This window comes from Gambusia affinis, linkage group LG14 (genome assembly GCF_019740435.1).
Source record: "Gambusia affinis linkage group LG14, SWU_Gaff_1.0, whole genome shotgun sequence".
Classification (NCBI taxonomy): Eukaryota; Metazoa; Chordata; class Actinopteri; order Cyprinodontiformes; family Poeciliidae; genus Gambusia; species Gambusia affinis.
This window is the reverse complement of record NC_057881.1, coordinates 316,373-329,349: the sequence shown is the minus strand read 5'-3', so window position 1 is coordinate 329,349 and position 12,977 is coordinate 316,373. Positions and strand designations below refer to the sequence as shown.

The 12,977-nt window shown below is 43.8% G+C and overlaps 1 protein-coding gene and 1 long non-coding RNA gene across 2 annotated transcripts; one reads left to right on the top strand and one right to left on the bottom strand.

Annotated features, from left to right (window-relative positions):
* Nucleotides 1-2,961: 2,961 nt before the first annotated feature.
* On the bottom strand, nucleotides 2,962-5,463 carry LOC122843600. The gene is made up of 3 exons (XR_006372739.1): nucleotides 4,556-5,463; nucleotides 3,522-3,637; nucleotides 2,962-3,401 (listed from the first exon to the last, which is right to left on the bottom strand). It is a non-coding gene; the product is annotated as an uncharacterized LOC122843600 (long non-coding RNA).
* A 34-nt stretch (nucleotides 5,464-5,497) lies between these two features.
* On the top strand, nucleotides 5,498-11,079 carry LOC122844022. The gene is made up of 3 exons (XM_044139224.1): nucleotides 5,498-5,644; nucleotides 6,361-6,796; nucleotides 10,733-11,079. The coding sequence occupies exons 2-3, from the start codon at nucleotides 6,364-6,366 to the stop codon at nucleotides 11,077-11,079; spliced, it is 780 nt and encodes a 259-aa protein (XP_043995159.1). The 5' UTR covers nucleotides 5,498-5,644; nucleotides 6,361-6,363.
* The last annotated feature ends 1,898 nt before the right edge of the window (nucleotides 11,080-12,977 follow it).

The window sequence follows — 12,977 nt, the reverse complement described above, 5'->3', positions numbered from 1 at the left end:
AACAATTCCTCCGCAGGTAGAGCAACAGGAAGTCAGTTCCTGGTTCAGCTTTTAGTGAACTGTTCAACCCGGACTGACCAGAACCGGCTGGTTGGGTTTCATCCCACTTTTCTTTTCTTTTTTTTCCTCCCCTCCAGGGGGTCTTTTGTGGCTCTAGTGTCTCTTATATGACAGCAGGGGGCCAGAGGGGGGAAGACATGCGGCCGGGTCCGGGAATTGAACCCGCGACGGCCGCGTCAAAGACTGAAGGCCTCCAAACGTGGGTCGCGCTGTCCCCCGCCCGGGTTTCATCCCACTTCAGGGAAAAAGCTGATTGAGCTGCACGGAGCAGTAGAACCACGCCCCACTAGCTGACCAGACCGATTCCAGAACCAACAGTGGAATCAGGTCGGAGGTTTATTATTTTTCCCATCAGCCACTGAAATTCTTCCAAGATGGCCGTCGTCGTCCCCGTTTCGGTGAGTCGGATGAACTTTGTGTCTCATCGGATGTTTTCCACTTTGTTCTTCCTGTTTAAACTACCTGATAGTGACGATGAACCGATTCTCACACCATCATCTGCAGGAGAAGAAGACGAGACACTTTCATCTTAATGTTAGCGTTAGCTTCTGCTAATTTTATTGTGTTTAGCATTAGCTTAGCTAAGATTCTTAGTGGTAAGTGAGCTGGACTTTACAGTTAGCTGTGGCTAATAACTGCTGCAGATTTTAGTGCAAACATTATTTTCTCCATGACAACCATTTGAAAAATGTCCACCAGAACAATAAAACATGATTTCTATGGTTCAGACCAGTGTTGTAGAAAGTACTAAAAGAATGTACTTAAGTAAAAGTAAAAGTACCACATTAACATTTTTACTTGAGTAAAAGTAAAAAAGTACTGGCTTTTAAAAATACTTAAGTATTAAAAGTAAAAGTATTTCCTGAATGCATTTTGGTAATCACTAATACAATCTCATTAAGTGTACCTATCATATTTAATTTTAATACATGAAATATGTGCCATTTTAATGAACAATGCCACAGATAAAGCATGTTTTTAGTGTGTTTACTGTCTGTAACAGTTTAGATTTAGATTTGTGATTCTATGCATCATAATTTCAGGGATGGAAACATTTTGTCTCCTGTCCTCACATAGCATGAACTTCACTTTTTTGCCACTAATGGCATTTATTTTTAAAGAAATCCAACAGAAAGGGGATGGAAAGAAGGTGGATGAGGGAGAACATGCAACCAAGGAGCCACTTAGTGTTGTAGTTAAGACAAAGACCAGCACCCTGCGCTACATGACACAATAAAATGAAGTGCACCTTTCAAAACTGCTTCTCAAATTGATATGAAAAATCCACATTCCCATAAAAACACCTAGATATTAAATACTGAGAGCTGAAATAAATTTAACCAGTATCATTATCAATTCAAACTCTTCTTCATTCTGCTTTGCTTCCATCTCTGTGGCACAATCCGCAGTGGTTTCCTACCATCCCTAAAAGATACCGCCCTGGGTGGTTGCCCATATCACCCATGTCAGAAACCACAACTGTCTGCTCCATTAAACATAGAAATTAAGGCAATGCCCCAATGGTAAACAACACTCAACTATGAATACTGTCCAAGGTGCAAGAAGCAAGAAGTAACCAGGCAGAAGGACAGTGACGGTTCTGACCCTGTCTGCCACCATGACAGGTTACCAACACAATCAAAGAGCAATGAGCAGCTCTGCTACACGTTCTTGTTTTGTTTATTGGCCAATTAAATAAATCTATCTATTTCTTAATTAAATAAAATAATAATAGCTACTGTAGTGTATGCAGAGCGTCACAAGAACAAAGAACGGTTCTCAGTGAGGCTTCAGTCCTACAGGACTTAGTAAAAATCCGTCCAGAAGAATCAGATCGTTCATCACTATCACTATATAGCAGATTTTGGTCACAACGTTGTCCCATATATGCGACACCTAAAACAACACTTCCACACAATAATTAAACGCATGACTGACAACGTTTTGTCATCGCAGAAGCACCATATGTGTCTCTGTACTGCTAGCTTTGCTAACATCCGGTCCACTTAGCTTACCTTCCTTTAAGCTTCCTTTCCAAGTGACGCTAAAAGTCGGACGAAGTTTCCACCGTCTGTGAAAGTGAAGCGCTGCTGATTTTACATGTCGCCAAATCTTATGATTTATGTAGCGAAATTCTATTACTGACGATTAGACTATCTATCTCCCGCTTAGAGGAAACCACTGCGCATGTCTGGGAGCCCCGCGTGCGACTGAAAGGAGGAGGCGATGAGTGACGACAGTAATTAGTAGGTCACGTTAATACTTGGATTTACAGCGCCTTGTTAAGTCCCTGAACTTCATATTTTAACGGAAAAAAAGCGCAATGCGACTTGGATGTAACGAGTAACGGGACGGTTTTGTAGAAATGTAGTAAGTAGAAAGTACAGATACTTACTGTAAAATGTAGTGGAGTAAAAGTCGAAAGTATCCATTATTAAATATACTTAAGTAAAGTACAGATACACGAAGATTGTACTTAAGTACAGTAACGAAGTACATGTACTTCGTTACTTCACAACACTGGTTCAGACTATGGAGGTTGTGACGGTTTTAATGCTAAATATTAAGTTGACACCTTTTGAGAATCATTGTGAAAAATGGCGGCTATCTTGAGTTTTTCAGTGGGCCCTGTGGTCATGCTCCAGGTCAGGTTGTTGGATCTGCATGTGATTCAGTTTCAGTCCGCAACCAGCGGGCCAGGTTGTTTCTGCAGGACCGGTTCTGACCCGTTGGGTTACGGACACCTCTCTGATTTCTGCTCACATTTTCCTCCACTCCCCGGTGAAAGCTGCAGACCGACTGTGGTTTCAGAACCAGAACCGCTCAGAACCTCAGGGCTCCGGATGAAACACACAAATACTAAAAATTAATTTGATTTCTTTATTTAAATTAGATGTTTTTATCCCGACAAAATCGGTTTCAGCTTGGTTGGAATTATTTACCTTTTGTCTGTTTTTCTGTGAGTTTCACCTAAAAAGGCCAAAAATAACAAAGTAAAATGTTGGATTTAGTTTCTAACAAAGTAAAATGTCGGAGCGGTTGCAGCGTCAGTCCAGCCGATCCGGTTCTTGGTTCCTTTGCTCTGCGGTGAATCCGTTCGGACCGGTGGAGCTGAACATTGTTGGACTGAATCCTCTCTGCTTGGAGTTGGGAACTGAAGCAACCACTGGTTTCATGCCCCCTCCCAGTTCAGTTCCCAGTGCTCACTGGGTGACCAACAATGGCCCAGTGCTACACAAACAAGCTCTGTGGGAGTTGTGTAACAGCTGAGTGCGGCCCAGTTTGCTCTGCTGAAGTTCTGGACAGAAAGGAGGAGCCTGAGACCAGAAGAAGTGGAAAATCTGGGAGGTAAAAATGAAAATGGATGTTAAATATTAGCATCAGCAACTGATCACTTTTATTTGATCAGAACCTTCTGGTCTGGACCTGCTGGTTCTGCTTCTTCTTCTACATTTATCCACCTTATAATTAACTCCTGGTGGCAGCAGGAGGTTGGCGGAGCTTCTTCTTCTTCTGTCTTTATTTAGTACAGATGATGACCAACGCCGCTCTGCAGATGTTTGCTGGGTTTTCTTTTCTAATAATGCAGCAGATCATATCAGATAAATCTTTTGTATGCAGATCCAGAACCTAACTTGGTCCAGAGCAGTAAAACAAACTGCTCGTTACTGAAAAATTGGGTCATCAAGAAAAATGCATTTTTCTACTAAATTTGCCAGTATTTATCAGATTACTACCTTTGGTGTCAAATCATACATAATTGGACACAGAACTCATATTTATTGATAATGTTTTAGTTTTTCAATAACATGGTTGCCCCGGAAAGTAAAGATTTGCACTAAAATCACCAATTAGATGAATGTGTTTGGTGTCAAATAATAGCACACAAGTATAAATGTTATTTTATTTTTTTTACCAGAAGCTTAAGCTATACGCTAGGCACAAAACATTAGCGGAAGCTAGCACTAAACAAATGTTATAGCCTAGCCGAAGCTCAATAAACAACAACCAGAATTAAGTTAATCATTGATATTTATTGTTGCATAGATAAAAAGGATTCCCCGCTAACTTCATCCGTTCGTTGTCAACCTGACATGGAGATCACACCAAACAGGATGGAAATATTCAGGGAAGTGACCAAAACAGACAATTAAACAAAACCAACAAAATAAATGACAGGTTGTTAACCCGCCCTCACAAATACTGCAAGAAGAAAACAATCCTAACAACAAAGGAAAACCAAACACTAAAAGGACAGCAGGAGGCAGTGCAAAAACAGTAAAACAAAAACACAAAAATTATTAAACGCTTATTAAATCATTTTAATCAAATCAACCAAAAACACATTAAAACACATTAAAACACTGGCTACCTGCATAAATCAACACTCCCAGTTCAAACCTTGGAATAGCCGATCTGGTGCAACCCTGACAAATAAAACACAATATAAACATACAATTAGTTTTCATTAAAAGAGACCAAGTATAGAACCTACCTGTGGCGTCGAACAACCACGCCCAGGTAACGCCACCACCTGAACACCATCAGCACTGCAGTCCACAGCCAGCAAACAACAAACAACACAAAACTGGTCTGACAGGAAATTGATGCTTCACCACCATCCTTCTAGCTTCAGGCTGTAGAGACAGCGACCCCTAATGGTGCCTCCTGTTACACAAAAATCTCTCATCTTCATCTCCTTCCAGTTGACGACTGGTAAGAGTCACTAACGGCTAAATCCTCGGTTTCAGATTTTGCTATATTACTTTTAAAGTTGTATAAATATAATAACCAGTTTCAGTTTCAGATTCTGCATATTATCACATCATATGAACAGAATGACGAAAATGGAAACACTGATGACACACAAAGGTCATCCAAGTCATGGAAATGGGGAACGTTTTATTTCAATAAATTGTTTGAGGCTAACAAACGGAAGCCATCTTGAAAAATGTCCACTGGCTGATTGGAAATCTGGAAAACATCCGGAGTTAGCATGCTAATGTTTATGCTATTATACGCAGTGATGTTCGGCTCTGTTGAAGGTCCGTGATCCTCATAAAGTTCTGTCTGGTGAACTGGGCCTTCATTTGTGTTCCGCTGAATAAATCAGAACAAACTGGACTGAAAAGCAGCTAAAGTCCCTGAAGGACCGACAGAAGGTTCTGAGTCCGGACCTGTTCGGGTTCTGAACAGCTGCTAGGATTAGACTTCAACCGGGCTCAGGCAGTTGGTTCTTCAACGAGCAACAAACACAGTGGCAATGCGCGCTCCCGTCAGCATGAAACGGGTCTCCACGTGAACGCGCAGGCGGTCCATAAGCGGCAGCTGAGCTGGACCGGTACCGGAGAGGAGGAGCAGGAATGCGGGCTGCAGCAGCAGCCTCCCCCGGCGTGCAGGTCGGACCGGTCGGTCCCGGTCGGTCGCTCCGGAGCATCTCGCCGGTAGGAAGCCGCAGTACGCAGGCGCGGCCGCCTCTGCAGAGGAGGATGGTGGGAGTCCGAGTCCCGGTCCGGACGGGCTGAAGTGGGGCGAAGGCTGCGCCGCGGAGCGTCCGCTGCGGAGGTTCACCTGGAGCCGCAGCGTGAGTACAGCCGAACACGGAGGCTCGGTTCTAATGGAGCACGGAACCAGAAATGGACAGCTGCCTGAGCCAGCCGGGTCCCCTCTGCAGCTCAAGTCCGGTTCTGGTTTCAGGTGTGGCTGCTGCAGAGGGACGTCAAGATCTGCGGGAGTTCTGCAGACTGAACAGAACCAGGTCCGGTCCGGTTCGGCTGAGTGAGGTTGGGTTCTGCAGTCTTAACTTTCCCCCGCTGAGTTCGGGAGGTTCTGAACCCGGATCAGAGTCCAGTTCATCCCGATGAGGGTCAGCTGAAGGTGGCAGAGGCTCATCCTCCAGAATCACCAGACCCAGTTCGGTCCGGTTACTGAGAGGGTTCTGCTGGTTCTGATTTTGTAGAACTTTTGGATGTCACTTTGGTTCTGGAGTCTGGACCGGGCCTGCAGGTCAGAACCGTTCTGTTCCGATCCCGGGACGATTATCTGCCGACTCAGGATTTCTGACCCAGAAATGCTAACAGAATCTGGGCTGAACAGAACCGTTTGGGTCGATGCTTAGCTCTGGCCCGGCGCCACGGAACCGTTTAGAGTTCTGACCCGCTTTCAGTGGGAGCAGACCGCAGCTCAGAACCGGCCCAGACTACTGAACTGGTGCTGATGCTGAGCTTTCAGTCAGCAATGAGGACCAGGTCATGTGACCTGCAGTCACAGTGACCTCTGACCCTCTGTGTTTTGATCCAGAACATGGAAGGCGGCGCGGCGGCGCGGCGGCGGCCTCTGGTCCGGGCCGCGTCGGAGGACAGCGCCAGCGACTCGACCTCCGGCGGCTTCTACCCGTTGCCGGGAGACACGCTGCCCTGGAACCTGCAGAAGCACCAGCGCATGAAGCGATCCAAGTCGGCCTCCGGGGACGTTCTGGATCCGGCGGAGCGGGCCGTGGTCCGGATCGCAGGTGAGGCGCTGCGGCGGCGGCTACCATGCCAGACTGACGCACGCAGGGCGATTTACGCAGCGCTCCAGTTGGCGGGTTTCCTGTTAGCGGGTTTCCTGTTGGCGGGTTTCCTGTTGGCGGGTTTCCTGTTGGCGGGTTTCCTGTTAGCGGGTTTCCTGTTAGCATGTTTCCTGTTTGTGGGTTTATTGTTAACATGTTTCCTGTTAGCGGGTTTCCTGTTAGCATGTTTCCTGTTTGTGGGTTTCTTGTTAACATGTTTCCTGTTAGCGGGTTTCTTGTTAACATGTTTCCTGTTAGCGGGTTTCCTGTTAACATGTTTCCTGTTAGCGGGTTTCCTGTTAACATGTTTCCTGTTAGCGGGTTTCCTGTTAACATGTTTCCTGTTAGCGGGTTTCCAGTTGGCGGGTTTCCTGTTAGCGGGTTTCCTGTTGGCGGGTTTCCTGTTAGCGGGTTTCCTGTTGGCATGTTTCCTGTTAGTGGGTTTCCAGTTGGCGGGTTTCCTGTTAGCGGGTTTCCTGTTAGCATGTTTCCTGTTAGTGGGCTTCCCGTTGACATGTTTCCTTTTAGTGCGTTTCCTGTTAACATGTTTCCAGTTGGCGGGTTTCCTGTTAGCATGTTTCCTGTTAGCGTGTTTCCTGTTAACATGTTTCCTGTTAGCGGGTTTCCAGTTGGCGGGTTTCCAGTTAGCGGGTTTCCAGTTGGCGGGTTTCCTGTTAGCGGGTTTCCTGTTAGCATGTTTCCTGTTTGTGGGTTTCTTGTTAACATGTTTCCTGTTAGCGGGTTTCCTGTTAACATGTTTCCTGTTAGCGGGTTTCCAGTTGGCGGGTTTCCAGTTAGCGGGTTTCCTGTTAGCGGGTTTCCTGTTAGCATGTTTCCAGTTGGCAGGTTTCCTGTTAGCGGGTTTCCTGTTAGCATGTTTCCTGTTTGTGGGTTTCTTGTTAACATGTTTCCTGTTAGCGGGTTTCCTGTTAACATGTTTCCTGTTAGCGGGTTTCCAGTTGGCGGGTTTCCAGTTAGCGGGTTTCCTGTTAGCGGGTTTCCTGTTAGCATGTTTCCAGTTGGCAGGTTTCCTGTTAGCATGTTTCCTGTTAGCGGGTTTCCTGTTAGCGGGTTTCCAGTTGGCGAGTTTCCTGTTAGCAGGTTTCCTGTTAGCATGTTTCCTGTTAGCATGTTTCCTGTTAGCGGGTTTCCTGTTAGTGGCTTTCCAGTTAGCGGGTTTCTTGTTAGCAGGCTAGAATTAGCATTTTTCCACTTAGCATGTTCCTGTTAGTGGGTTTCCAGTTATTGTGTTCTTGTTAGAGGTTTTCTTGTTAGCATGTTCTTGTTAGCGAGTTACCTGTTAGCGGGTTACCAGTTAGCGAGTTTCCTGTTAGCATATTCCTGCTAGAGGTTTTCCTGTTGGCATGTTCCTGTTAGCATGGTCCTGCTAGCATGTTTCAGTTAGCATGTTCCTGTTAGAGGTTTTTCTGTTAGTGGGTTCCTGTTAGCTTGTTCCTGTTAGCAGGTTTCTTGTTAGCATGTTGCTGTAAGTGGGTTTTCTGTTAGCATGTTCCTGTTAGCGGGTTCCTTGTTAGCATAGTCCTGTTAGCACATTTCCTGTTAGCATGTTCCTTTTAGAGGTTTTCCTGTTAGCATATTTCTGTTAGCTTGTTCCTGTTAGCAGGTTTCTTGTTAGCATGTTGCTGTAAGTGGGTTTTCTGTTAGCATGTTCCTGTTAGCGGGTTCCTTGTTAGCATAGTCCTGTTAGCACATTTCCTGTTAGCATGTTCCTTTTAGAAGTTTTCCTGTTAGCATGTTTGCTGTTTGCTGGTTTCCTGTTAGCAGGTACTTTTTAGCATGTTTCGGTTAGCATGTTTCTTTTTAGCGGGTTCCAGTTAGCATTTTCCGGTTAGCAGGTTTCCTGTTAGCGGGTGTTCTGTTAGCATGTTTCCACTTAGCACATCCACTATAATGTCAGTACCAACGCTGTGCCCAAACAAAACAAATACAGGAAAAAGGACCCAATTTCAGCTACTTAATTATAAAACCCTAGAGGAAATTATGAGTCAACTCAGCTCCAGTTCTTGCTGTCTGGATGTTCTAGATCTATAACTCTAGAACATTTATTTAAGAAAGTCCTGCCTGTCAATATAAATGATCTGATCCAAATAGTAACTCATCGCTCTCATCAGGCTTTGAAAACAGCAGGAATCAAACCACTGATAAAAAGAACAATCTGGACAAATCACTACTGCAGAATTACAGGCCGACCTCTGACCTCTGACCTCCCATTCATCAGTAAAGTTATTGAAAAAGCTGTTTAAACAGTTAAATAGCTTCCTAACAATAACCAACTGCTTTGACTCCTTCCAGTCTGGTTTCCATGGTTACCACAGCACAGAGACTGGCCTAGTCAAAGTGTTCAATGACATCCAAATAAATACGGACTGTGGGAGAACCACAGTGCTGGTTCTGGTTCTGTTGGACCTCAGTGTCGATCATTTCGATCATCATGCTCCCACTGGCTCAGGTTATAACAGGAAATAATATCAGCTACCATAACTATGCAGATGACACACAGCTCTACATTATGATGTCACCAGGTGACCTTTGACCCCATTCAATCACTGAACAGATGCTTAGAACAGATAAATGTCTGGATGAGACAAAACTGAAGTTATTATTTTTGGACCTAAAGGGGAACGATCTAGAGTTATAGATCTAGAGTTGTAGATCTAGAGTAATAGATCTAGAGTCAGTGCACAGCTTCAGTTATTACAACTAAAAACCAGCGATCAGCCCGAAACCTGGGAGTAGTGATGAACTCTGACCTGAACATTCAGAGCCACATAAAGACAGTTACAAAGACGGCCTTCTATCACCTGAAGAACATTTCCAGGATTAAAGGACTAATGTCTCAGCCAGATCTAGAGAAACTCATCCATGCGTTTATCTTCAGTCGTATTGATTATTGTAACGGCGTCTTCACAGGTCTGTCCAACAAATCAATCCTCCAGCTGCAGCTGATCCAGAATGCTGCTGCTGGAGTTCTGACTAAATCCAGGAAGATAGAGCACATAACACCAGTTTTAAAGTCCCTCCACTGGCTCCCTCTAGCTCAAAGAATAGACTTTAAAATACTGTTGTTAGTTTATAAATCACTGAATGGTTTAGCACCACAATACATTAAAGATCTGCTGCTGTTGTATCAACCTTCCAGAACTCTCAGGTTCTGGTTCTGGTTCTGCTCTGCATCCCCAGAACCAGAACCAAACGAGGAGAAGCAGCATTCAGCATCTATGCACCACAAATCTGGAACAAACTTCTAGAAAACTGTAAAACAGCTGAAACACTGACTTCCTTTAAATCTCAACTAAAAACCAACCTGATTAGGATTTTATTTAAAACAATAATCAATTACTAATTTACTGATGGAACCTGATTTAATGTCGTGTTTTGATTATTGATTCTATGTTTCATTGTGTTTCTGTGTTTGATTTGATGTAAAGCTCTTTGAAATGCCTTGATGCTGAAACATGTTATACTAATAAAATTAGATGTTTTTTTTATTTAGAATGGTTCTGTTCCTGTTAGCATGTTTCCACTTAGCTTGGTGTTGTTAGCAGGTTTCCTGTTTGCATGTTTATAATTAGCATGGTTCTGTTAGCGGGTTCTTGTTAGCATGTTTGCACTTAGCTTGGTCTTGTTAGCAGGTTTTCTGTTAGCGGGTTTCTGTTAGCATGTTCCGATTAGTAGGTTTTCTGTTAGCGTGTTTCCAATTATCATGGTCCTGTTAGCGGGTTCCTGTTAGCGTCAGGTTTAATCCCTGATCGTATCTGAGCCAGTATGTAAACATTTAAAAGTTCTGGTTTTAAGAATGATCCAGTTGGTGGAGCTGGTGCCTTGCAGCGGAAAGATTGTGGGTTCAATTCCCAGCCTGGAGTCTTTCTGCATGGTGTGTGGAGGTTGTCTGTGTTGGTTCTGGGTCGGATCTTCAGATCAACATAAAAAGTTTTCAATTGTGGATGAAAGCAACAAATATTAGATTTTGTCAAGTGCCATCAATAAATCATCAATACACGTAAAATCCATCGATCAATAATCATTTCAGCCCTAACAGCTGAATGGCTGAAGGAGATCAGGGTTTCAGGAGTTTTTCAGTTCTCTGGAAGTTTGTTCCAGATCTGTGGAGCATAGAAGCTGAATACTGCTTCTTCATGGTTCTGGTTCTGGGGAAGCAGAGCAGGCCAGTGAAGGACTATAGACCCAGGTTTGGGTTTTCACCTTGCTGCAGTAATCAGGACGACCACCAGGGGTCAGCATGTGGAGGTGAATCTGGTCAGAACCAGAACCTCCAGCCCAACAGCTTGCAGGTCCGGCAGGCTGCTCCTTTATTCCTGCAGAGGACAGAATGGTTCTGGTCGGATTTAATTGGTGGGGGAACCGGACTGGACCAGAGGGAAACCGTCTCTGGTCCAGTCCACTCCACGAGGAGGAAGAAGCTCAGAGAGACTCAGAGGTTCCTCTGACCTTTGACCTCTGTCTGTGCAGCGGTTTCTGTTTTTATTTCACAGCAAAATGAAACATTTCCGATCCAGAATCTGATTTGCCGTAATTTCCGGACTATAAGCCACAACTTTTGTCTCAGGCTTTCGACCCTGCGGCTTATACAACGATGCGGCTTTTTTATGATTTTTTTTCTAACAGCCAGTAGGGGGCGCTGGAGCAGAAAAGGTAAGAGTGAGACAGCTAGAATATATCTGTAGAGGAAGACTAATGTAACATCGTGCTTTGTGCATGAATAAAATGAGCTTGAACAGACCCTCATCATGGAGAATGCAAGAAGAAATGCATATGATGCAGCTTTCAAGTTAAAATCAATCGAGCCGATAAAGAAGGAAACAGACACTGAGGAAGAAGACTTCCATGGTTTCAGTGAACAGGAGGAAGAGGATGACGGCTCTGCGTGACTTTTAACCATATGTTATTTAAACCAGCCCTGTTAGTGTTTTGTTATATTGCTGCTGTTCAGAAAGAAAAGCTACAGCATATTATTAAAACTTTAAAAACACTTTCTGTGTACCGTCTTTCTTTGTAAATATCTCATTTTTCAATGTAGGAACATGCGGCTTATACACTGGTGCGGCTTATGTATGTACAAAATGTGTTTCCTTTAAAAATGTAGGGGGTGCAGCTTATAATCAGGTGCCTCTATAGTCTGGAAATTACGGTAGTTCAGTCCGTTTGGTGCAAGGCCGATTCTACTCTGTTCTGTTGGGTCCTGGTTCTGCTGGGCTTTTGGGGAATGAAAACATTAACTATCTTCAGTTTTTATTTTTTTAAATGATTTAAACTTTGATTTTCATGAAAATCCAAGCTGGATTTATTTCTAGCCTTCATACTTTAACCATGTGTTTCCCATCTTTCAATATGGCCACCATGAGTGTAATGGAGAATACATTCATGTGGCTCATAGTTAGCTAGTAGCTAACAGTTAGCTATTAGCCACAGCTAACTAGGTTCACTATTGACGCTCTAACCAATAATCTTATCTTATGCTGATAGCTTTAGCTATAAAAATTGAGTAGGAGCTAACCCTAATCACGTAAAACCTTAACATGCGCTAAAGCTAATCACATAAAACCTTAGCATACGTTAAATCTAATCACATAAAACCATAGCATGCGCTATAGCTAATCACATAAATCCTTAGCATGCGCTAAAGCTAATCACATAAAACCTTAGCATGCGCTAAAGGTAATCACAGTATCTTAGCATGCGCTATAGCTAATCACATAAAACCTTAGCATGCGCTAAAGGTAATCACAGAATCTTAGCATGCGCTAAAGCTAATCATATAAAACCTTAGCATGCGCTAAAGGTAATCACATAAAACCTTAGCATGCGCTATAGCTAATCACATAAAACCTTAGCATGGGCTAAGGCTAATCACATAAAACCTTAGCATGCTCTAAAGCTAATCACATAAAACCTTAGCATGCGCTAAAGCTCATCACATAAAACCTTAGCATGCGCTAAAGGTAATCACAGAATCTTAGCATGCGCTATAGCTAATCACATAAAACCTTAGCATGCGCTAAAGCTAATCACATAAAACCTTAGCATGTGCTAAAGTTAATCACAGAACCTTAGCATGCGCTAAAGCTAATTGCATAGATCCTTAGCATTGAAGTTTTAGTTGCCAGATAAGGCAACCGTAACCCCAGCTGCTCCTCCTCAGCCAATCAGATCGCTCCATGCTGAAATATTTTCCACATTCCTTATGGGAATGTTGAACCCTGCCGGTTTCTCCACATAGCGGAGCCTGCTGTTATTCTGTTGGCAGAGACTGACCCGGTTCTGTTTGGACCTCGGCCATCCGGTCCATCAGAACCAGCAGTCAGTCTAAACGGGTCACAGAACCTGG

What these genes read in the sequence shown, in the direction of transcription:
- LOC122844022 (XM_044139224.1), top strand. Translation starts at nt 6,364, where the DNA reads ATGGAAGGCGGCGCGGCGGCGCGGCGGCGGCCTCTGGTCCGGGCCGCG. An exon ending in AGCGGGTTTCCTGTTAGCAT is followed by an intron (nt 6,797 to 10,732) that starts GTTTCCTGTTTG and finishes AGTTTGTTCCAG; the next exon opens with ATCTGTGGAGCATAGAAGCT.